The following is a 25,132-nucleotide window of genomic DNA, read 5'->3' as shown; positions in this document are numbered from 1 at the left end:
AGACTGATACACTCTTGAAGTCACTCTGTTTCGCTCCATTCTCTCTACATGTTCGAACCACCTCAACAACCCTTCCTCAGCCCTCTGGACAACAGTTTTGGTAATCCTGCACCTCCTCCTAACTTCCAAACTACGAATTCTCTGCATTATATTCACACCACACATTGCCCTCAGACATGACATCTCCACTGCCTCCAGCCTTCTCCTCGCTGCAACATTCATCACCCATTCTTCACACCCATATAAGAGCGTTGGTAAAACTATACTCTCATACATTCCCTTTTTGCCTCCAAGGACAAAGTTCTTTGTCTCCACAGACTCCTAAGTGCACCACTCACCCTTTTCCCCTCATCAATTCTATGATTCACCTCATCTTTCATAGACCCATCCGCTGACACGTCCACTCCCAAATATCTGAATACATTCACCTCCTCCATACTCTCTCTCCAATCTGATATCCAATCTTTCATCACCTAATCTTTTTGTTATCCTCATAACCTTACTCTTTCCTGTATTCACTTTTAATTTTCTTCTTTTGCACACCCTACCAAATTCATCCACCAATCTCTGCAACTTCTCTTCAGAATCTCCCAAGAGCACAGTGTCATCAGCAAAGAGCAACTGTGACAACTCCCACTTTATGTGTGATTCTTTATCTTTTAACTCCACGCCTCTTGCCAAGACCCTCGCATTTACTTCTCTTACAACCCCATCTATAAATATATTAAACAACCACGGTGACATCACACATCCTTGTCTAAGGCCTACTTTTACTGGGAAATAATTTCCCTCTTTCCTACATACTCTAACTTGAGCCTCACTGTCCTTGTAAAAACTCTTCACTGCTTTCAGTAACCCACCTCCTACACCATACACCTGCAACATCTGCCACATTGCCCCCCTATCCACCCTGTCATACGCCTTTTCCAAATCCATAAATGACACAAAGACCTCTTTAGCCTTATCTAAATACTGTTCACTTATATGTTTCACTGTAAACACCTGGTCCACACACTCCCTACCTTTCCTAAAGCCTCCTTGTTCATCTGCTATCCTATTCTCCGTCTTACTCTTAATTCTTTCTATAATAACTTCCATAAACTTTACCAGGTATACTCAACAGACTTATCCCCCTATAATTTTTGCACTCTCTTTTGTCCCCTTTGCCTTTATACAAAGGAACTATGCATGCTCTCTTCCAATCCCTAGGTACCTTACCCCTCATCCATACATTTATTAAATAATTGCACCAACCACTCAAAACTATATCCCCACCTGCTATTAACATTTCTATCTTTATCCCATCAATCCCAGCTGCCTTACTCCCTTTCATTTTACCTACTGCCTCGCGAACTTCCCCCACACTCACAACTGGCTCTTCTGTTTTTTTTTTTTTTTTTTTTTTTTCCAACAAGTCGGCCGTCTCCCACCGAGGCAGGGTGACCCAAAAAAAGAAAGAAAATCCCCAAAAAGAAAAATACTTTCATCATCATTCAACACTTTCACCACACTCGCACATTATCACTGTTTTTGCAGAGGTGCTCAGAAATACAACAGTCTAGAAGCATACACATATAAAGATACACAACATATCCCTCCAAACTGCCAATATCCCAAACCCCTCCTTTAAAGTGCAGGCATTGTACTTCCCATTTCCAGGACTCAAGTCCGACTATATGAAAACAACCGGTTTCCCTGAATCCCTTCACTAAATATTACCCTGCTCACACTCCAACAGATCGTCAGGTCCCAAGTACCATTCGTCTCCATTCACTCCTATCTAACACGCTCACGCACGCTTGCTGGAAGTCCAAAGCAAGAGTAATATCAGAGGGGCCTGGAGACATGACTGATGAACAAAGAAAATGTTATTTTAGTGCCAGGAATGTCTGCATTGTTTATTCTGGACCCTATTTTGAAATTGGCATCTTTTTTAATTTGTGTGAAATTGGCCAAATTTCCAATTTCTGACCACTTCATTGGGTAGTTGAAATCGGTAAATTGGTGGTTTCTTGTACTCAGTCGATAGAACAAATGGAGTTCTAAAGAAATAGCTATGAGTTTGGTCGACTGGAACAATGGAATTGGCCGAAAATAGGGCTCAGAGTGGGCGAAATCGCCAATTCGTATATATCGCCAAGATCGCTAACTTTGCGAGAGCATAATTCCGTAAGTTTTTGATCAAATTTCGTACTTTCGGTGTCATTACCATTGGGAAAAGATTCTCTTATCATTTCACAAGAATTTTTTTTTTTTTTTTTAAATTCTTCAACACTGAGAGCAAGTTTGTGAGCAGGGATCTTGACAGTTAAAGGGTTAAGAGAAGCTCAAAAAGGTGAATAAAAGGTATGGAGGTGTTCATAGATTAAGGTTCAATTATTTTGAGCATAGGAGATTGAAATAGAGGATAAGGATAGTCAGATGTTGTAGTATAAAGTCACTAAAAAAGATACGAGTAAAATGAGGAGAGTAAAGATGAACAAAGATGTGGGCAGCACAATGCCTGCACTTTAAAGGAGGGGTTTGGGATATGTGCTGTTTGGAGTTACGTCTAAACTGTCACATCAGGGTACCTCTGCAAAGTCAGTGATTATGTGTGAATGATGATGCTGAAAGTTTATTTTTTGGGTCTCACTATCATGGTACGAGACAGCCAGTGTGTTATAAAAAATTAATTTAGGAACAAATCCTGAGAAAGGGGGTATACCTCCTAGGGATAATGGTCGTACGATTGAAATAATTTTAGATGAAGTCGACCTGTTGGAGTTAATTAGGTGAGAAGAGTAGAAGGATTGAGGGGAGTAGAAGTATAGCACAATCAGGGGTGAAATTAATGTGTATATAAGAAAATAGATGAATTGTGAGGTTTTATTAAGTAGTATATGATTCTCTTTAAATAACTTGTTTTCTCTAGGCTGGAGTATCGCTGTACATTAACTGCTACCTTTAAGGCTGGCAAAATTGCTGACCTGGAAAGTGAACAAAGAACTTTCATGGCACACATAAGTATGATATGGCACCTAAGTTACTGGGAATGGTTGAAGTCCCTTGATTTGTATTCCCTGGAATGCAGGTGAGAAAGATTCATGATAAGATATACTTGGAAAATCCTAGAGGGATTAATACCAAACTTGCACACAAAAATCACTGCCTATGAGAGCAAAAGACTTGGCAGGAGATGCAACATTCCCCCAGTGAAAAGCAGGGGAGCCACGAGTACACTGAGAGGCAGCACAATAAGTGTCTGGGGCCCAAGACTCTTCGCCTGCCTCCCAGCATACATAAGGGGGATTACTAATAGACCCCTGGCTATCTTCAGGAAGGTGCTGGACAGGCACCTGAAGTCAGTACCTGACCAGCCAGGCTGTGGTTTGTACATTGGGTTGCATGCAACCATCAGTAGCAGCCTGGTTGATCAGACCCTGATGCACCATGAGGCCTGGTCTCAGACAGAGCCGTGGGGGCGTTGACCCCCGAAACCCTCTCCAGGTATACTCCATGTAATAGATGAATTAAAGACACTAGTATGTGTACACTGTTTGTTTAGACATACTGGTGTCTACACTGCTATGCATACACTGTTTGTGTAGACATACTGGTGTCTACACCAGTATGTGTACACTGTTTGTGTAGACATGTTGGTGTCTGCACCGGTATGTGTACACTGTTTGTGTAGAGATACTGGTGTCTACACCAGTATGTGTACACTGTTTGTGTAAACACACTGGTGTCTTGCTGAGATTTTAGGTATTCAAAGGTATGTCCTCTGACCCCATAATGTTCTAGTTTAAGGTGCAAGATGTTGTGATCCACTGGTTGAATGTTTTCCACATGTCTATGAAGAGTCCCACTTTCTGTAGGTCTATGAAGAGTCCCACTTTCTGTAGGTCTATGAAGAGTCCCACTTTCTGTAGGTCTATGAAGAGTCCCACTTTCTGTAGGTCTGTGAAGAGTCCCACTTTCTGTAGGTCTGTGAAGAGTCCCACTTTCTGTAGGTCTGTGAAGAGTCCCACTTTCTGTAGGTCTGTGAAGAGTCCCACTTTCTGTAGGTCTGTGAAGAGTCCCACTTTCTGTAGGTCTGTGAAGAGTCCCACTTTCTGTAGGTCTGTGAAGAGTTCCACTTTCTGTAGGTCTGTGAAGAGTCCCACTTTCTGTAGGTCTGTGAAGAGTCCCACTTTCTGTAGGTCTGTGAAGAGTCTCAGAGGATATTAATCTTTTTCAAGGACTGCATAAAACCGTTCAAGCTTTATTGCATCATTTGTATTTTTTTTTTAGGCCTAAAACCAAACTGGTTGTTTTTCATCAATAATTTTATTGCAGGTTAACAAAAATATTTTTGGGCTTTTTTTTTTATATTTTTGCCATTTTTTATTTATTATTTTATATTTTTTGCCATTTTTATTTAATTTTTTTATCCTTTTAGGCTAAATTTTTTTTTCTTAACTCAGTTTTGTAAATTTTAATTGTTATTTTGATTTCAGGTTAACGAAGTTGTTCCTGTGTGAATTTTGTCTCAAGTACATGAAAAGTGTTTCCATGTTGGGTCGGCACCTGGAGAAGTGTATCTGGCGTACGCCGCCCGGCACTGAGATCTACCGTAAAGACGGCCTTTCCGTCTTCGAGGTGAGAGACGATGTAAATTTTGTAGGTAGCAAATGAAAATTCAATTTTTTGGTCAATTGAGAATGCAAATTTGAAACTGGTTGGCAGGACTTGAGTTCTGGAGATGGGAAGTACAGTACCTGTACGAGGATGTTAGTTCTGGAGGTGAGAAGTACAGTATCTGTATGTACTCTGAAAGATGAATGAGGATGTTACAGTTCTGGAGGTGGGAAGTACAGTATCTATACTCTGAAGGATGAGTGAGGATGTTACAGTTCTGGAGGTGGGAAGTACAGTACCTGTACTCTGAAGGATGTGTGAGGATGTTAGTTCTGGAGGTGGGAAGTACAGTGGCTGTACTCTGAAGGATGTATGAGGATGTTAGTTCTGGAGGTGAGAAGTACAGTATCTGTGTGTACTCTGAAAGATGAATGAGGATGTTACAGTTCTGGAGGTGGGAAGTACAGTATCTGTACTCTGAAGGATGTATGAGGATGTTAGTTCTGGAGGTGAGAAGTATAGTATCTGTATGTACTCTGAAAGATGAATGAGGATGTTACAGTTCTGAAGGTGGGAAGTACAGTGGCTGTACTCTGAAGGATGAGTTGAGGAAGTTACAGTTCTGGAGGTGGGAAGTACAGTATCTGTACTCTGAAGGATGTATGAGGATGTTAGTTCTGGAGGTGAGAAGTATAGTATCTGTATGTACTCTGAAAGATGAATGAGGATGTTACAGTTCTGGAGGTGGGAAGTACAGTACCTGTACTCTGAAGGATGAGTGAGAATGTTAGTTCTGGAGGTGGGAAGTACAGTGGCTGTACTCTGAAGGATGAGTGAGAATGTTACAGTTCTGGAGGTGGGAAGTACAGTGGCTGTACTCTGAAGGATGAGTTGAGGAAGTTACAGTTCTGGAGGTGGGAAGTACAGTACCTGTACACTGAAGGATGAGTTTGGGGCATTTGCTGTTTATAGTGCCATCTGAACTGTCATATCAGCACACCTCTGGCAAGACAGTGATGGAGTGAATGATGATAAAAGTGTTTCTTCTCTTTCGGATCACCCTGCCTCACTGGGAAACAGCCGATTTGTCATTAAAATTATTTATTTTGCTTACAGGTGGATGGAAACGTAAGCAAAATATACTGCCAGAACTTGTGTCTTCTGGCTAAACTTTTCTTGGACCACAAGACCCTATACTATGATGTGGAGCCATTTCTCTTCTACGTTTTGACTCGCAACGATGACAAGGGATGCCATCTGGTGGGATACTTCAGCAAGGAAAAACTCTCCGCCCTCAAGTATAATGTTTCATGTATCATGACCATGCCTCAGTACCAGAGGCAGGGGTTTGGTCGCTTTCTCATCGATTTTAGTAAGTATTAAGTACCGGTGCATCTTGACTTATGATATTTTGACTTATGATGGTTCAGTTTATGCTATATCAACTCTACAAAAGTTTCGTAAGTCAATCATGAATATGATATGCTAAATCAATAAGTCAATAAATAAGTATTGTCAGTGAATAAGTCAGTAAACAAATAATTACTGTAGCTAAATACCAGTATCGAAAAGTCAGTAAATGAATACAAGTTAGGGACTTACTGCCTTCATGCTGGGTAATTATCTTAAGTGTCATCTCCAAAGTAATTTTTGTTGCACTATTGTGAAGTTGAAATATTGCAAGTTGAACCATCACAAAGCTGAAATATAAGTTGAATCATCGTAAGTTAACCCTTTCAGGGTTGAGAGGCCCTCTCCTAAACTTGTTCTCAGGGTCGAAAATTTTTTGGAAAAAAAATTATTTTTTCTTATGAAAAGATAGATAATCTTTTCCCGATCATAATGACACCAAAAGTATGAAATTTGATAGAAAACTTACGGAATTATGCTCTCGCAAAGTTAGCGGTCTCGCCGATGTTTAAGCATCGGTGATTCTGCCCACTTTGAGCCCTATTTTTGGCCAATTCCTGTGTACTAGTCGACATAAATCATATTTATTTTGCTAGAACTCCATTTTTTCTATCGAATGAGTACAAGAAGCCGCCCATTTACCAACTTCAACTGTCCAATAAAGTGGTTAGAAATTGGCAATTTTGCCAATTTCACACAAATTTCAGAAGATGCCAATTTCCAAATAGGGTCCAGAATAAACAAGAAAGACATTCCTGGCACTAAAATAACAAGTTCTCTGTTCGTTAGTCATGTCCCCAGGCCCCTCTTATATTTCTTTTGCTTTCCACTTTGAATTTTTATTCTTACAAAAAATAGAAGATTTACTGTTATGCAGACTACTGCATTAGTGTAGAAATGGTATAAATAATATCAGTGCACATGTGAAAGAATATTAGACTCACCAGTTGACGTGTATTGGACGCTTGGCGTGATTTGATTACTTTTGAACTTTGGTAAAAATCGAACATTTCTGCTACTTTGAGCTAAATTTCAAGGTACTTTTCATTGTGAAACCAGTCAAAATCATCTCAATTTCTGTAATATGTCTTCCATTCTATAAAATGAGACCAGGAAAACTAGAATACAACCATAAATACCATACGAAAATACAGTGCAAAGTCGCTGTTTTAATCCAAAAACACGGTCAAAGTTTTTTTTCTCATTACGCACTGTGTGCTGCAGGACTTTTTTTTATACTGTGCACACTGACCACATAGACCCATTCTCTCATATGTAGGCGTACCAGCTTTCTCTCGCTAGATTTGAAGGCGCTAGAATTTAAGCGTACTAGTACGTCAATAACCCTGGTGCATAAGCTGTACTAGTACATCGAAAACCCTGAAAGGGTTAAGGAGCACCTGTCTATCTTCAACTGTTGTCTGTTACATAACTATATTGTTAGGTAAAAGGACACACGTGTAACTAATGTCTTACATTATTGTGGCAACATTTCACTCGCCAGGAACTTTGTCAGAGTTCCTGAACTTTGACAGAGTTCAGGAACTTTTATAATGTTCCTTGAGAGCGAAACGTTGCCACAACAAAATGTCACATTAGTTACATCTGTGTCCATATTTACCTGACATTTAGTTGGTAATTCCACCATTGTGTCTGTAATGAATTGAAAAGTCTGCCAGTCAACTGGCTGTCAAAACACCTTCAAAATAATGGTATCTAAGAGTTGTACCTGTGTCTAATTAATCTCTAATCTATACTGCATTACTTGTAGCATTATTGCATTAAAAGATTGAGAGTACATGGTAACAAAGTATACAGGTGACATAAGAGTCTACATGGGGAATGTATGAGAGTATAGTGGTACTAATGGATTTTTGTGGGTGTGAAGCATGGGTTGTTAACCCTTTGACTGTTTACACCGTATAAATATGTCTTACGCGCCACTGTTTCTGACGTATATATACTCAATAATTCTAGGGGTGCCAGTGGTAAATGTAAATGGGGAGCCTTTAATTGAGCTATGTGTAGAAAGAGATTTGGTAATAAGTAATACATATTTTATGAAAAGAGGATAAATAAATATACAAGGTATGATGTAGCACGTAATGAAAATAGTTTATTAGATTATGTATTGGTGGGTAAAAGGTTGATGGGTAGGCTCCAGGATGTACATGTTTATAGAGGGGCAACTGATATATCGGATCATTATTTAGTTGTAGCTACAATTAGAGTAAGAGGTAGATGGGAAAAGAGGAAGGTGGCAACAACAAGTAAGAGGGAGGTGAAAGTGTATAAACTAAGGGAGGAGGAAGTTCGGATGAGATATAAGCGACTATTGGCAGAAAGGTGGGCTAGTGCAAAGATGAGTAGTGGGGGGGTTGAAGAGGGTTGGATAAGTTTTAAAAATGCAGTATTAGAATGTGGGGCAGAAGTTTGTGGTTATAGGAGGGTGGGGGCAGGAGGAAAGAGGAGTGATTGGTGGAATGATGAAGTAAAGGGTGTGATAAAAGAGAAAAAGGTAGCTTATGAGAGGTTTTTACAAAGCAGAAGTGTTATAAGAAGAGCAGAGTATATGGAGAGTAAAAGAAAGGTAAAGAGAGTGGTGAGAGAGTGCAAAAGGAGAGCAGATGATGGAGTGGGAGAGGCACTGTCAAGAAATTTTAATGAAAATAAGAAAAAATTTTGGAGTGAGTTAAACAAGTTAAGAAAGCCTAGGGAAAGTATGGATTTGTCAGTTAAAAACAGAGTAGGGGAGTTAGTAGATGGGGAGATGGAGGTATTAGGTAGATGGCGAGAATATTTTGAGGAACTTTTAAATGTTAAGGAAGAAACAGAGGCAGTAATTTCATGCACTGGTCAGGGAGGTATACCATCTTTTAGGAGTGAAGAAGAGCAGAATGTAAGTGTGGGGGAGGTACGTGAGGCATTATGTAGAATGAAAGGGGGTAAAGCAGTTGGAACTGATGGGATCATGACAGAAATGTTAAAAGCAGGGGGCGATATAGTGTTGGAGTGGTTGGTACTTTTGTTTAATAAATGTATGAAAGAGGGGAAGGTACCTAGGGATTGGCAGAGAGCATGTATAGTCCCTTTATATAAAGGGAAAGGGGACAAAAGAGACTGTAAAAATTATAGAGGAATAAGTTTACTGAGTATACCAGGAAAAGTGTACGGTAGGGTTATAAATGAAAGAATTAGAGGTAAGACAGAATGTAGGATTGCGGATGAGCAAGGAGGTTTCAGAGTGGGTAGGGGATGTGTAGATCAAGTGTTTACATTGAAGCATATATGTGAACAGTATTTAGATAAAGGTAGGGAAGTTTTTATTGCATTTATGGATTTAGAAAAGGCATATGATAGAGTGGATAGAGGAGCAATGTGGCAGATGTTGCAAGTATATGGAATAAGTGGTAAGTTATTAAATGCTGTAAAGAGTTTTTATGAGGATAGTGAGGCTCAGGTTAGGGTGTGTAGAAGAGAGGGAGACTACTTCCCGGTAAAAGTAGGTCTTAGACAGGGATGTGTAATGTCACCATGGTTGTTTAATATATTTATAGATGGGGTTGTAAAAGAAGTAAATGCTAGGGTGTTCGGGAGAGGGGTGGGATTAAATTTTGGGGAATCAAATTTAAAATGGGATTTGACATAGTTACTTTTTGCTGATGATACTGTGCTTATGGGAGATTCTAAAGAAAAATTGCAAAGGTTAGTGGATGAGTTTGGGAATGTGTGTAAAGGTAGAAAGTTGAAAGTGAACATAGAAAAGAGTAAAGTGATGAGGGTATCAAATGATTTAGATAAAGAAAAATTGGATATCAAGTTGGGGAGAAGGAGTATGGAAGAAATGAATGTTTTCAGATACTTGGGAGTTGACGTGTCGGCGGATGGATTTATGAAGGATGAGGTTAATCATAGAATTGATGAGGGAAAAAAGGTGAGTGGTGCATTGAGGTATATGTGGAGTCAAAAAACGTTATCTATGGAGGCAAAGAACGGAATGTATGAAAGTATAGTAGTACCAACACTCTTATATGGGTGTGAAGCTTGGGTGGTAAATGCAGCAGCGAGGAGACGGTTGGAGGCAGTGGAGATGTCCTGTTTAAGGGCAATGTGTGGTGTAAATATTATGCAGAAAATTCGGAGTGTGGAAATTAGGAAAAGGTGTGGAGTTAATAAAAGTATTAGTCAGAGGGCAGAAGAGGGGTTGTTGAGGTGGTTTGGTCATTTAGAGAGAATGGATCAAAGTAGAATGACATGGAAAGCATATAAATCTATAGGGAAGGAAGGCGAGGTAGGGGTCGTCCTCGAAAGGGTTGGAGAGAGGGGGTAAAGGAGGTTTTGTGGGCAAGGGGCTTGGACTTCCAGCAAGTGTGCGTGAGCGTGTTAGATAGGAGTGAACGGAGACGAATGGTACTTGGGACCTGACGATCTGTTGGAGTGTGAGCAGGGTAATATTTAGTGAAGGAATTCAGGGAAACCGGTTATTTTCATATAGTCGGACTTGAGTCCTGGAAATGGGAAGTACAATGCCTGCACTTTAAAGGAGGGGTTTGGGATATTGACAGTTTGGAGGGATATGTTGTGTATCTTTATATGTGTATGCTTCTAAACTGTTGTATTCTGAGCACCTCTGCAAAAACAGTGATAATGTGCGAGTGTGGTGAAAGTGTTGAATGATGATGAAAGTATTTTCTTTTTGGGGATTTTCTTTCTTTTTTGGGTCACCCTGCCTCGGTGGGAGACGGCCGACTTGTTGAAAAAAAAAAAAAATTCTAGCGGCTTCAAATCGAGCGGGAGAAAGCTGGTAGGCCCACATGTGAGAGAATGGGTCTGTGTGGTCAGTGTGCACCACATAAAAAAAATCCTGCAACACACAGTGCATAATGAGAAAAAAAAACTGATAGTTTTTTTGGATTAAAACGCCAACTTTGAGGTGTACTATTTTCGTATAGTATTTATCGATGTATTTGCGTTTTCATGGTCTTAGGTGATAAAATGGAAAACATATTACAGAAATAAAGATGATTTTCATTACTTCGACGATGAAAACGACCTTGAAACTGAGCTCAAAGTAGCGGAAATGTTCAATTTTTACCAATGTTCAGGAGTAAGCAAATCACACCACACGTCCAATACACGTCAACTGGGGAGTCTAATATTCTTTCACTAGTCCACTGATATTATTTATACCATTTTTACAATAATGCAGTAGTCTGCATAACAGCAAATTTTGTTTTTTTTATATGAATAAAAAATCAAAATAGAAAGCAATAATAATATAAGAGGGGCCTAGAGATGTGACTAATGAACAGAGGATATGTTATTTTAGTTCCAAGAATGTCCACCTTGTTTATTCTGGACCCTATTTTGAAATTGGCATCTTTTGTAGTTTGCGTGAAATTGGCCAAATTGCCAATTTCTGACCACAATATTGGGTAGTCTAAATTGGTAAATGGGAGGTTTCTTGTACTCATCTGATAGATAAAATGGAGTTCTAAAGAAATAGCTATGAGTTTGGTCAACTGGAACAATGGAATTGGCTGAAAATAGGGCTCAAAGTCGGCAAAATTGCCGATAAGCATATGTCGCTGAGACCGCTAACTTCGCGGGAGCGTAATTCCATGAGTTTTCGACCAAATTTCGAACTTTTGGTGTCATTACCACCGGGAAAAGATTCTCTATCATTTCATAAGATTTTTTTTTTTTTTTTCAAAAAATTTGTCGACATAGAATGACAGTTTCAGAAAGGGGCCTGAAACAGTCAAAGGGTTAATATTGCAGCAAGGAGGAGGCTGGAGGCAGTGGAGATGTCATGTCTGAGGGCAGTGTGTGATGTAAACATTATGCAGAGAATTACCAGCTTGTAGAAGGTGCTGGGTTACTAAAACTATTGTCCAGAGGGCTGAGGAGGGGTTGTTGAGATGGTTCAGACATGTAGAGAGGATGGAATGAAATAGAATGACTTGGAGAGTGTATAAATCTATAGTGGAAGGAAGGCAGAATAAGGGTTGACCTAAGAAAAGTTGGAGGGAGGGGGTAAAGGAGGTTTTGTGTGCGAGGGGCTTGGACTTCCAGCAAGCATGTGTGAGCGTGTTAGGAGTGAGTGGAGATGAATGGTTTTTACGACCTGACGTGCTGTTGGAGTGCGAGCAAGGTAACATGAAGGAATTCAGGGAAACTGGTTAACCAGACTTGAGTCCTGGAGATGGGAAGTACAGTGTCTGCATGCTGAAGGATGACTGTTGATATGTTGCAGTTTTTTAACTGTAGTGTAGGCATGTCTCTGGCAAGACAGTGATGGAGTGAATGATGATGAAAGTGTTTCTTCTTTTTTTTTTGGGGTCAGCCTGCCTTGGTGGGAAACAGCCGATATGTTAAAAAAAAAGGTACACTAAGAGCTGAGAGTTTACAAGGTAACAAGATAATACAATAGACAAAGTCTACATAGTAACAAGGTATAGAAGGTATACAGTAGACTGATAATGTACCTAGTAACAAGGTAATACAGTAGACTGAGAGAGTACCTGGTAACAAGGTATACAAGTTACCTGGTAACAAGGTATACAAGTTACCTGGTAACAAGGTATACAAGTTACCTGGTAACAAGGTATACAAGTTTACCTAGCAACAATCTATTCAGGTCTACCTGGCAACAAGACACGCAAAACCACACCAAAACGAGCATTTCCATTCCAGGTTACCTACTATCCAAACGCGAGGGACAACCAGGGACCCCAGAGAAGCCCCTCTCAGACCTGGGTCGCGTCTCCTACACCGCGTACTGGAAATCCGTGCTATTGGAGTACCTCTACCACATGAGGGAACTGAATTCCTTTAGCATCCAGGATGTGGTAAAGGAGAAGGCGATGTATCCTGCGGATGTGGCTTACACGCTGAATATCCTGGGATTCTTCAAGAGGGATGTCAATGGGCAGTAAGTAATCATGGTGTTTGTCATGTGCCTTGAGAGCGGAAGAAGTTGCAGTAAAATGCAAGTGTGCTTGCTCATACATTGTAAGATGTGTGTATAATCATACACATATTTTCAGATGGGTGTGTGTAAGCAAATATATTTTCACATGTGTTTAAGCAAGCACATACCTTCAGATATGTATATGTAAGCACGTACATATCTTCAGGTGTGTGTATAAACACGCACATATCTTCAGGTGAGTGTGTAAGCACACCAGTGTGGGATTTAGATACAGAGAAGCCATAGGTTATTCTACTTATGAGGACTCCCACAATCTCCCACTCTCACCACAATTCTCCACCTTCACCACAATTCTCCACCTTCACCACAATCCCCCACCTTCACCACAATCCCCCACCTTCATCACAATCCTCCACCCTCACCACAATCCTCCACCCTCACCACAGTCCCACCTTCACTACAGTCCCCCACCCTCACCACAATCCCCCATCCTCACTACAGTCCCCCACCTTCACCATAGTCACCCACCCTCACCACAATCCCCCATGCTCACCACAATCCCCCACCCTCACTACAGTCCCCCACCTTCACCTTAGTCACCCACCCTCACCACAATGCCCCACCCTCACCACAATCCCCCACACTCACCACAATCCCCCACCTTCACCACAATCCCCCACCCTCACCACAATCCCACACTCACCACAATCCCCCACCTTCACCACAATCCCCCACCTTCACCACAATCCCACACCTTCACCACAATCCCCCACCCTTACCACAATCCCCCACCCTTACCACAATCCCCCACCCTTACCACAATCCCCCACCTTCACCACAATCCCCCACCTTCACCATAATCCCCCCCACTCACCACAATCCCACACCTTCACCACAATCCCCCACCTTCACCACAATCCCCCACCTTCACCACAATCCCCTCTGAAGGACATAAAATGTTAATGTTAAATACTGCAGTGATTTAAAAAAAACACAAATGTTAAAATTAACACAGTGAAAAACTTTTGCAATAGCCGAAATTCGTAAATATTTTGTGGAATAATCGGGAATTTTTAGGAAAAGAAAACTGTAATTTTACTGTAATAAAGTCGGTAGAATTACCGACAATATGTAAAGTAAAAGGACACAAGTGCAACTAATGTGACATTTTATTGTGGTAACGTTTCGATCTCCAGGAGCTTTATCGCAGCTTGATAAAATTCCTGGAGACTGAAACGTTGCCACAATAAAATATCACATTAGTTGCACTTGTGTCCTTTTACTTGTAATTTTAATGTTACATATACAGTGGTACCCCGAGCTTCGGCCATAATTCATTGCAGAAGGCTGTTCGGGTGCCGTTACCAAAAGAGTTTGTTCCCATAAGGAATAATGTAAATTAGACCAGTCCGTTTCAAACCCCGAAAATACACTTACATAATTGGTCGAGTTGGGAGCTGTCCGAAACTTGAGGTACTACTGTGCTTTAAAATAGGGCGTTTTAAAAAGATGGACCTAATTTAAATTTGTAACATGTTGAAATTGGGTCATCTCTTTGAAACATATATACAGTGGACCCCCGGTTAACGATATTTTTTCACTCCAGAAGTATGTTCAGGTGCCAGTACTGACCGAATTTGTTCCCATAAGGAATATTGTGAATTAGATTAGTCCATTTCAGACCCCCAAACATACACGTACAAACGCACTTACATAAATACATTTATATAATTGGTCGCATTCGGAGGTGATCGTTATGCGGGGGTCCGCTGTACTATATTCTTTTATAATCCATATTAAAAAATAAATAAACTACAATCATCAAATACACCAAGACTAAAAAAAATTTTTTCTTGCTTCCCTCATAACAAAATCATCCAAAAGTTCATCCAAATTTGTTTGTCTAAGTTTGTCACTTTCAGTGAACAGAATGTTCAGTGTGAACACCCTCTCTTGACACATTGTGGCCCTTCATTCATTTGTAATTATTTTGAGACTTGTAAAAAACCTCTCTTTACTTTGAGACTTGTAAAAAACCTCTCATTTACTTTGAGACTTGTAAAAAACCTCTCATTTACTTTGAGACTTGTAAAAAACCTCTCATTTACTTTGAGACTTGTAAAAAACCTCTCATTTACTTTGAGACTTGTAAAACACCTCTCTTTACTTTGAGACTTGTAAAAAACCTCTCATTTACTTTGAGACTTGTAAAAAACCTCTCTTTACTTTGAGACTTGTAAAAAAACCTCTCATTTACTTTGAGACTTGTAAAAAAAACCTCTCATTTACTTTGAGACTTGTAAAAAACCTCTCATTTACTTTGAGACTTGTAAAAAACCTCTCATTTACTTTGAGGCTTGTAAAAGACCTCTCTCTCCCGGGCAGTTAGTGAGCATTAAGCTAGGAGGAGCTGCCTAGTATGAGGCAGTAGGCCTCCTGCAGTGTTCCTCCTCTCTTATGTTCTTATGAACAACATAGCTGCAATATTGCTTCCACATTATGGAAGGCCATCTAAATTTTTTCCTTGTACAGCCGACCCTCGAATTTCATCATCCCTTTTCTGTATGTAAAACTGTAGTTATTATTTTATTAGCACATCGGCTGATTCCCACCAAGGCAGGGTGGCCCGAAAAAGAAAAACTTTCATCATCATTCACTCCATCACTGTCTTGCCAGAGGGGTGCTTTACACTACAGTTATAAAACTGCAACATTAAAACCCCTCCTTCAGAGTGCAGGCACTGTACTTCCCATCTCCAGGACTCAAGTCCAGCCTGCCGGTTTCCCTGAATCCCTTCATAAATGTTATTTTGCTCACTCTCCAACAGCACGTCAAGTATTAAAAACCATTTGTCTCCATTCACTCCTATCAAATACGCTCATGCATGCTTGCTGGAAGTCCAAGCCCCTCCCACACAAAACCTCCTTTACCCCCTCCCTCCAGCCTTTCCTAGGCCGACCCCTACCCCGCCTTCCTTCCACTACAGACTGATACACTCTTGAAGTCACTCTGTTTCGCTCCATTCTCTCTACATGTCCGAACCACCTCAACAACCCTTCCTCAGCCCTCTGGACAACAGTTTTGGTAATCCCGCACCTCCTCCTAACTTCCAAACTACGAATTCTCTGCATTATATTCGCACCACACATTGCCCGCAGACATGACATCTCCACTGCCTCCAGCCTTCTCCTCGCTGCAACATTCATCACCCATGCTTCACACCCATATAAGAGCGTTGGTAAAACTATACTCTCATACATTCCCCTCTTTGCCTCCAAGGACAAAGTTCTTTGTCTCCACAGACTCCTAAGTGCACCACTCACCCTTTTCCCCTCATCAATTCTATGATTCACCTCATAGTTATTCTTTATAAAATGTATTGTTTGTTAATATTTTTGGGTGTCTGGAATGGATTAATTGGATTTACATTATTTCTTATGGGAATACATATTAACAAAAAAATACAATTTATAGGGATGATGAAATTCGAGGGTCTACTGTATATAATTTGATAAAGGTCTGTATGAGACAGTGACTGCTCTGCTGTAGACCTATAGTTTTGTCTCACGTGTAAGTGAACGTGATGATAAGTGAACGTGATGATAAGTGAACGTGATGATAAGTGAACGTGCTGATAAGTGAACGTGATGATAAGTGAACGTGATGATAAGTGAACGTGATGATAAGTGAACGTGATGATAAGTGATCGTGATGATAAGTGAACGTGATGATAAGTGAACGTGATGATAAGTGAACGTGATGATAAGTGAACGTGATGATAAGTGAACGTGAAAAAGTTCATCAGTAAGATTAAGATGAACATCATCAACAGTTCAACATCTTGCTGAATTTCTTCCTTAGATGTTGCCACATTAGCAAGAAAGGGTAACATTTGTGCAACATCACTGTACACAGTAGATGCTTCAGACACATGTACAACAGTTGGGTATCTTCATTGTTGCAATTTTTTTCCTACACAGTACATAAGAACATAAGAAAGGAGGAACACTGCAGTAGGTCTTTTGGCCCATACTAGGCAGGTCCTTCACAAATCCAACCCACTGTACAAAGGACGTAATCAGTCCATCAACCTCAGAGAAAAAGTATTTGAGGTGGCCAGTCCCTCAGCTTGGGGAAGAGTTCAGCTTCATGGAGGTGAATTTCACAGTAGGTAGTCTTCTTAAATTGGCTTCAAGTGCATCTGCAGGTTGACCATCACTAATCTGACATCACTGGGACATTTACCTGTACCGTTGGAATGGTAAATCACAGGAAACTGTCATACCTTTGAAAGCCCTGAGACATAAACTTATGCTGATGATACTAGCCGAAATTAGTGCTGGATTAGTGATGGAACCAGATTAGTGATTGCCTGATCAGTGATGGCTGACCTGTAGTATAGGAATAAAGGATTTTTTTTTTCAATGAACCGGCTATATCCCACTGAGGCAGGGTGACCTGAAAAAAATAAACGAAAGTTTCTCTTTTTAAATTTAGTAATGCATACAAGAGAAGATGTTACTTACCCCTTGCTTCTGGCATTTTAGTCACCTCTTACAACACGCATGACGTATGCAGGAAGAATTCTGTTCCACTTCTATATGGAGAATAAAGGATTTTATGCTAAACTTATCTCTTGAAGAACATCTAAGGCATCAGAACCAGGTGCACTTCCATCGTTTCATTGTTGTTTCATTACTCTTTGTCTCCTTGTGACAGTTCTGTAGTAATTTTTGGCAAGGTGGCTTTTGCTTGTTGCTCGAGCTCGTCAAAATCTCTAATTTTGCTTAAAAATGCAGGAGTGTACTGTACAAACATACACAAGTACTCAGTAACAAGAACAAAAAGGCACAATACCATGACTGAAACAGTACCAGTTCTGATTTCTGAATGACTTTGCTGACCTTGTGAAAATGACCTAATACACGGCTCCAAAAATGCAGCATAAACACAAATTCCAGTTCTCCCATTTTCTGCGAAGATTGTTAGCTTGAAGCCTGGTATTACCCTTCTCATTAACATCAGAGTGCAAATGACTTAGAACCTCAGTCAACTTATCTACAGAAGGGCACTGCATTTTCTGCTCCCTCTTTTTGATGTCCCACTATATCAGCTGTTTTCAATTGAGCCATTGTTCATTATATTCGGTGCTGTTACTGTTTTCCCGCCGTTATTGCCATTTTCATACAACAGTTGCGTAAGGGAAGGACGACCGGTGCTGTATTTTAAGGTAAGTACACTGGAACCTTGGTTTTCGTATGCCCCAGCATGCATGTAAAAACCACAGTTATTCTCCATAAAATATATTTTTTGTTAATATTTTTGGGTGTCTGGAATGGATTAATTGGATTTACATTATTTCTTTTGGGAATTTTTTTTTTTTGTTTTTCCTCAACAAGTTGGTCGTCTCCCACCGAGGCAGGGTGACCCAAAAAAAGAAAGAAAATCCCCAAAAAGAAAATACTTTCATCATCATTCAACACTTTCACCACACTCACACATTATCACTGCTTTTGCAGAGGTGCTCAGAATACAACAGTTTAGAAGCATATACGTATAAAGATACACAACATATTATCAAAAAATACATTTTATAGAGAATAACTGTGGTTTTGCATGCAACCTGGGGCATACGAGAACCAAGGTTCCACTGTATTGTTCTTATTTTACTATATTATCTTTCTTTTTTGCTTAGCTATATTAAGCACCTAATATATGATAGTGTTAACATGTTATCAGGCATTTTAGATGCATTCGTTAATGAATAAAAGGCTCTCTTTGCCTCCACCGGCAATTTTTGCTCACTGTCTGGGGCCACAAACTTTTGAGCCGTAAAAATGGTGTCCTCCTGTATCTCTCTGCTTAACTGGAAGGACACAATTAATACAGAAATCAATATTGTTCTGAAATTGAGTGCAAGTGACATTACTGAAGAGTTTAGAGACTACAGTGCATTATGAGAGCATGTATAAGAAAGGTCTCTGATGATGTCAAAAATATTATTCACCTTGGCCAGAGGCCTCCTAGATTTTGAGGCCCTAGGCTGCAGCCTGCCAAGCCTATAGGTAGATCTGGCACTGAAGCATGCACATATTTTCAGATATGTGTAAGCAAGCAAATATCTTCAGATACGTGTGTAAGCGCATACATAGTCGAAAATATTGTAAGAGTAAACATATCAGGAATTTTAGACATATTCCATAGTGGAAAAAAAATGCTCTTTTCCACCCAATGGCAATTTTCGCTTACCATTTGGGTCAGCAACTTACCATATGGGGTCAGCAACTTAACGTGTGGGGTCAGCAACTTAACGTGTGGGGTCAGCAACTTACCGTATGGGGTCAGCAACTTAAGAGCTGTACAAACAGAGACAGAGAATAAGTTAGAAGATAGTCAGATCTCATGTGAACTGCCAGATCTCCTGTAAATTTGCCTTTAGGCTAAAGGAAAATGAATGAGCAGGCCTATCTTAGGTCTACCTGGGAAGATGAATATGATAATGACATACAGAATCGACAAGTTGATAAGCAAGATGCACGTCCAACAGTTAGGTATCTTTATTCCGAAACATTTCACCTACACAGTAGGCTTCTTCAGTCGAATACAGAGGCAACAGAAGCGGTACAGATGTGACGGCGATGTAATCAGTCCATCACGCTTGAAGACGTAGTTTTGAGGTGGTCGGTCCCTCAGCCTGAAGGAGAGTTTTGTGCCATAGTCTGGAACATTATGAAGTTGAAGATGTTACACTGTAACACACATTAATAACCTCGTGTTGTTTCAGGATGGTTGTCAGTATAGACTGGAGAGCGGTGGACGAACACTACCAGAAGCAACTCAACAATCCCCGACGGTTGAGGTTGGACCCAGAAGCTCTGCGGTGGTCGCCGCTGCTGGCTGGACACAACACTTCCCTCCATCAAGACTCCGATGAGGTAATGTGACTCTTCACCTGTATGTACAATATTTTCATCCAGATATCCATTAACCAACAATTTTAGGATGCGTTGTAGATGTGATTAAATAACCTAACATTAATTAACTTCACCCTAACCTAACTAACCTTGATTAACCCTAACCTAGCCTTACCTAACTTAACCTAACCTAACCTAACCTAACCTAGTTTTACCTAACTTAACCTAACTTAACCTAACCTAACCTAACCTAACCTAGCCTTACTTAACTTAATCTAGCTTAACCCTTTCAGGGTCCGTGCCGTAGATCTATGGCTTTACATTGAAGGTCCGAACCGTAGATCTACGTCATGAGCTCAGCTCACTCTGATAAGCTGTGAGTGGTAAATTTGGGCCTAGATATGAGAGAATACATCTATGTGGTATGTGCGCACCACATAAAACAAATCCTGCAGCACACACTGCATAATGAGAGAAAAAAACGAGACCGTAATTTTAGATTAAAACAGCGACTTTGCGGTGTTTTTTGTGTTTTTTATAGTTGTATTTGCAATTTCTTGGTCTCATTTGATAGAATGGAAGATATATTACAGAAATAGAGATGATTTTGATTGGTTTTAGTACTGGAAATGTCTTGAAACTGAGCTCAAAGTAGCGGAAATGTTAAATTTTTGCCAATGTTCAAGAGTAAACAAATGACCTCACACGTCTAATACACGGCAGCTGGTGGGTCTAATATATGTTCACAAATGTGGTGATATTATTTATGCAATTATTACAATATTGCATGAAAGTAAATCTTCTATTTTTTGGTGTGAATAAAAATTCATTATGTGAATTAAAAATCAAAATGGAATTCATTTGTAAAGTCTGAAAACATAACTTATGAACAGAGGAAATGTTAGTTTAGTGCCAGGAATGTCTGCATTGTTTATTCTGGACCCTATTTTGAAATTGGAGTATTTTGAACTTTGCATTAAATTGGCCAAATTACCAATTACCGATCATTTTATTTTGTAGTTGAAACAGTTGACTTGGCAATTTCTTGTGCTCAATCGATAGAATAGAAATAGCACTAGTGAAATAGCTATGGATTTGGTCGACTGGAATAATGTAATTGGCCTAAAATGGAAGTCAAAGTCGGCAAAATCGCCGATGCGTAAATATTGCTGACACATCAAAATTCGCAAGAGCATAATTTCGTCACTTTTTCATCAAATTTCGTACTTTTTGTTTTATTACCTTCAGAAAAAGATTCTCTACCATTTCATAAGAAAAAATAAAATTATTTTTTGAAAATTCTTGGACCCTGGTGCACACTTCGAAATTTGGCCTCTGGACCCTGAAAGGGTTAACCTAACCTAGCCTTAACTTACCCTAGCTTAACCTAACTTATCCTTAGGTAATGAACAGTTGCAGCTTTGCAAAGTTACTTTTTATTGTAATAGTTATATTCTAGAAACTAATGAGTTATTGTAGTACAGTGAACCCTGAGTTAAACAGACCAGTAGGACAGACAGCATGTCCCTTATAACTGATTGTTAAACTTAAATTATGAGGTTTGTCCACAGTCTGGATATAAGAGACTTAATTCATTAACCCTTTGACTGTTTTCGACGTATAAATACGTCTTACGAGCCAATGTTTCTGACGTATATATACTCAATAATTCTTTTTCTGTCTCATAAACACGCTAGATAACAGGGATATCTTGCTACTCCTACTTACACTTTGGTCACACTTCACAGACACGCACATGCATATATATATATACATACATCTAGGTTTTTCTCCTTTTTCTAAATAGCTCTTGTTCTTTTTTATTTCTTCTATTGTCCATGGGGAAGTGGAAAAGAATCTTTCCTCCGTAAGCCATGCGTGTCGTATGAGGCGACTTAAATGCCGGGAGCAATGGGCTAGTAACCCCTTCTCCTGTATACATTTACTAAAAAAGAGAAGAAGAAAAACTTTATAAAACTGGGATGCTTAAATGTGCGTGGATGTAGTGCGGATGACAAGAAACAGATGATTGCTGATGTTATGAATGAAAAGAAGTTGGATGTCCTGGCTCTAAGCGAAACAAAGCTGAAGGGGGTAGGAGAGTTTCAGTGGGGGGAAATAAATGGGATTAAATCTGGAGTATCTGAGAGAGTTAGAGCAAAGGAAGGGGTAGCAGTAATGTTAAATGATCAGTTATGGAAGGAGAAAAGAGAATATGAATGTGTAAATTCAAGAATTATGTGGATTAAAGTAAAGGTTGGATGTGAGAAGTGGGTCATAATAAGCGTGTATGCACCTGGAGAAGAGAGGAATGCAGAGGAGAGAGAGAGATTTTGGGAGATGTTAAGTGAATGTATAGGAGCCTTTGAACCAAGTGAGAGAGTAATTGTGGTAGGGGACCTGAATGCTAAAGTAGGAGAAACTTTTAGAGAGGGTGTGGTAGGTAAGTTTGGGGTGCCAGGTGTAAATGATAATGGGAGCCCTTTGATTGAACTTTGTATAGAAAGGGGTTTAGTTATAGGTAATACATATTTTAAGAAAAAGAGGATAAATAAGTATACAAGATATGATGTAGGGCGAAATGACAGTAGTTTGTTGGATTATGTATTGGTAGATAAAAGACTGCTGAGTAGACTTCAGGATGTACATGTTTATAGAGGGGCCACAGATATATCAGATCACTTTCTAGTTGTAGCTACACTGAGAGTAAAAGGTAGATGGGATACAAGGAGAATAGAAGCATCAGGGAAGAGAGAGGTGAAGGTTTATAAACTAAAAGAGGAGGCAGTTAGGGTAAGATATAAACAGCTATTGGAGGATAGATGGGCTAATGAGAGCATAGGCAATGGGGTCGAAGAGGTATGGGGTAGGATTAAAAATGTAGTGTTAGAGTGTTCAGCAGAAGTTTGTGGTTACAGGAAAGTGGGTGCAGGAGGGAAGAGGAGCGATTGGTGGAATGATGATGTAAAGAGAGTAGTAAGGGAGAAAAAGTTAGCATATGAGAAGTTTTTACAAAGTAGAAGTGATGAAAGGAGGGAAGAGTATATGGAGAAAAAGAGAGAGGTTAAGAGAGTGGTGAAGCAATGTAAAAAGAGAGCAAATGAGAGAGTGGGTGAGATGTTATCAACAAATTTTGTTGAAAATAAGAAAAAGTTTTGGAGTGAGATTAACAAGTTAAGAAAGCCTAGAGAACAAATGGATTTGTCAGTTAAAAATAGGAGAGGAGAGTTATTAAATGGAGAGTTAGAGGTATTGGGAAGATGGAGGGAATATTTTGAGGAATTGTTAAACGTTGATGAAGATAGGGAAGCTGTGATTTCGTGTATAGGGCAAGGAGGAATAACATCTTGTAGGAGTGAGGAAGAGCCAGTTGTGAGTGTGGGGGAAGTTCGTGAGGCAGTAGGTAAAATGAAAGGGGGTAAGGCAGCCGGGATTGATGGGATAAAGATAGAAATGTTAAAAGCAGGTGGGGATATAGTTTTGGAGTGGTTGGTGCAATTATTTAATAAATGTATGGAAGAGGGTAAGGTACCTAGGGATTGGCAGAGAGCATGCATAGTTCCTTTGTATAAAGGCAAAGGGGATAAAAGAGAGTGCAAAAATTATAGGGGGATAAGTCTGTTGAGTGTACCTGGTAAAGTGTATGGTAGAGTTATAATTGAAAGAATTAAGAGTAAGACGGAGAATAGAATAGCAGATGAACAAGGAGGCTTTAGGAAAGGTAGGGGGTGTGTGGACCAGGTGTTTACAGTGAAACATATAAGTGAACAGTATTTAGATAAGGCTAAAGAGGTCTTTGTGGCATTTATGGATTTGGAAAAGGCGTATGACAGGGTGGATAGGGGGGCAATGTGGCAGATGTTGCAAGTGTATGGTGTAGGAGGTAGGTTACTGAAAGCAGTGAAGAGTTTTTACGAGGATAGTGAGGCTCAAGTTAGAGTATGTAGGAAAGAGGGAAATTTTTTCCCAGTAAAAGTAGGCCTTAGACAAGGATGTGTGATGTCACCGTGGTTGTTTAATATATTTATAGATGGGGTTGTAAGACAAGGATGTGTGATGTCACCGTGGTTGTTTAATATATTTATAGATGGGGTTGTAAGAGAAGTAAATGCGAGGGTCTTGGCAAGAGGCGTGGAGTTAAAAGATAAAGAATCACACACAAAGTGGGAGTTGTCACAGCTGCTCTTTGCTGATGACACTGTGCTCTTGGGAGATTCTGAAGAGAAGTTGCAGAGATTGGTGGATGAATTTGGTAGGGTGTGCAAAAGAAGAAAATTAAAGGTGAATACAGGAAAGAGTAAGGTTATGAGGATAACAAAAAGATTAGGTGATGAAAGATTGAATATCAGATTGAAGGGAGAGAGTATGGAGGAGGTGAACGTATTCAGATATTTGGGAGTGGACGTGTCAGCGGATGGGTCTATGAAAGATGAGGTGAATCATAGAATTGATGAGGGAAAAAGAGTGAGTGGTGCACTTAGGAGTCTGTGGAGACAAAGAACTTTGTCCTTGGAGGCAAAGAGGGGAATGTATGAGAGTATAGTTTTACCAACGCTCTTATATGGGTGTGAAGCGTGGGTGATGAATGTTGCAGCGAGGAGAAGGCTGGAGGCAGTGGAGATGTCATGTCTGAGGGCAATGTGTGGTGTGAATATAATGCAGAGAATTCGTAGTTTGGAAGTTAGGAGGAGGTGCAGGATTACCAAAACTGTTGTCCAGAGGGCTGAGGAAGGGTTGTTGAGGTGGTTCGGACATGTAGAGAGAATGGAGCGAAACAGAATGACTTCAAGAGTGTATCAGTCTGTAGTGGAAGGAAGGCCGGGTAGGGGTCGGCCTAGGAAAGGTTGGAGGGAGGGGGTAAAGGAGGTTTTGTGTGCGAGGGGCTTGGACTTCCAGCAGGCATGCATGAGCGTGTTTGATAGGAGTGAATGGAGACAAATGGTTTTTAATACTTGACGTGCTGTTGGAGTGTGAGCAAAGTAACATTTATGAAGGGGTTCAGGGAAACCGGCAGGCCGGACTTGAGTCCTGGAGATGGGAAGTACAGTGCCTGCACTCTGAAGGAGGGGTGTTAATGTTGCAGTTTAAAAACTGTAGTGTAAAGCACCCTTCTGGCAAGACAGTGATGGAGTGAATGATGGTGAAAGTTTTTCTTTTTCGGGCCACCCTGCCTTGGTGGGAATCGGCCAGTGTGATAATAAAAAAATAATAATAATAAATAATTCTAGCGGCTTCAAATCAAGCGGGAGAAAGCTGGTAGGCCCACATGTGA

At 40.1% G+C, this 25,132-nt stretch overlaps 1 protein-coding gene across 6 annotated transcripts in view; it reads left to right on the top strand.

The window, feature by feature from the left end:
* Window positions 1-25,132, top strand: part of LOC128704952 (histone acetyltransferase KAT6A-like) — a 152,135-nt gene that overhangs the window by 96,242 nt on the left and 30,761 nt on the right. For all 6 annotated transcript variants that reach the window (XM_070105182.1, XM_070105181.1, XM_070105179.1 and 3 more), the window contains 4 exons: window positions 4,482-4,623; window positions 5,719-5,974; window positions 12,709-12,946; window positions 19,731-19,881. In XM_070105182.1, coding sequence (XP_069961283.1) covers window positions 4,482-4,623; window positions 5,719-5,974; window positions 12,709-12,946; window positions 19,731-19,881 — 787 coding nt within the window. The remainder of the gene's footprint in view (window positions 1-4,481; window positions 4,624-5,718; window positions 5,975-12,708; window positions 12,947-19,730; window positions 19,882-25,132) is intronic.

Source organism: Cherax quadricarinatus, chromosome 97, assembly GCF_038502225.1.
Source record: "Cherax quadricarinatus isolate ZL_2023a chromosome 97, ASM3850222v1, whole genome shotgun sequence".
NCBI lineage: Eukaryota > Metazoa > Arthropoda > Malacostraca > Decapoda > Parastacidae > Cherax > Cherax quadricarinatus.
Note: the sequence above shows the minus strand (reverse complement) of the source record. Positions and strands in the feature narration are given on the sequence as shown.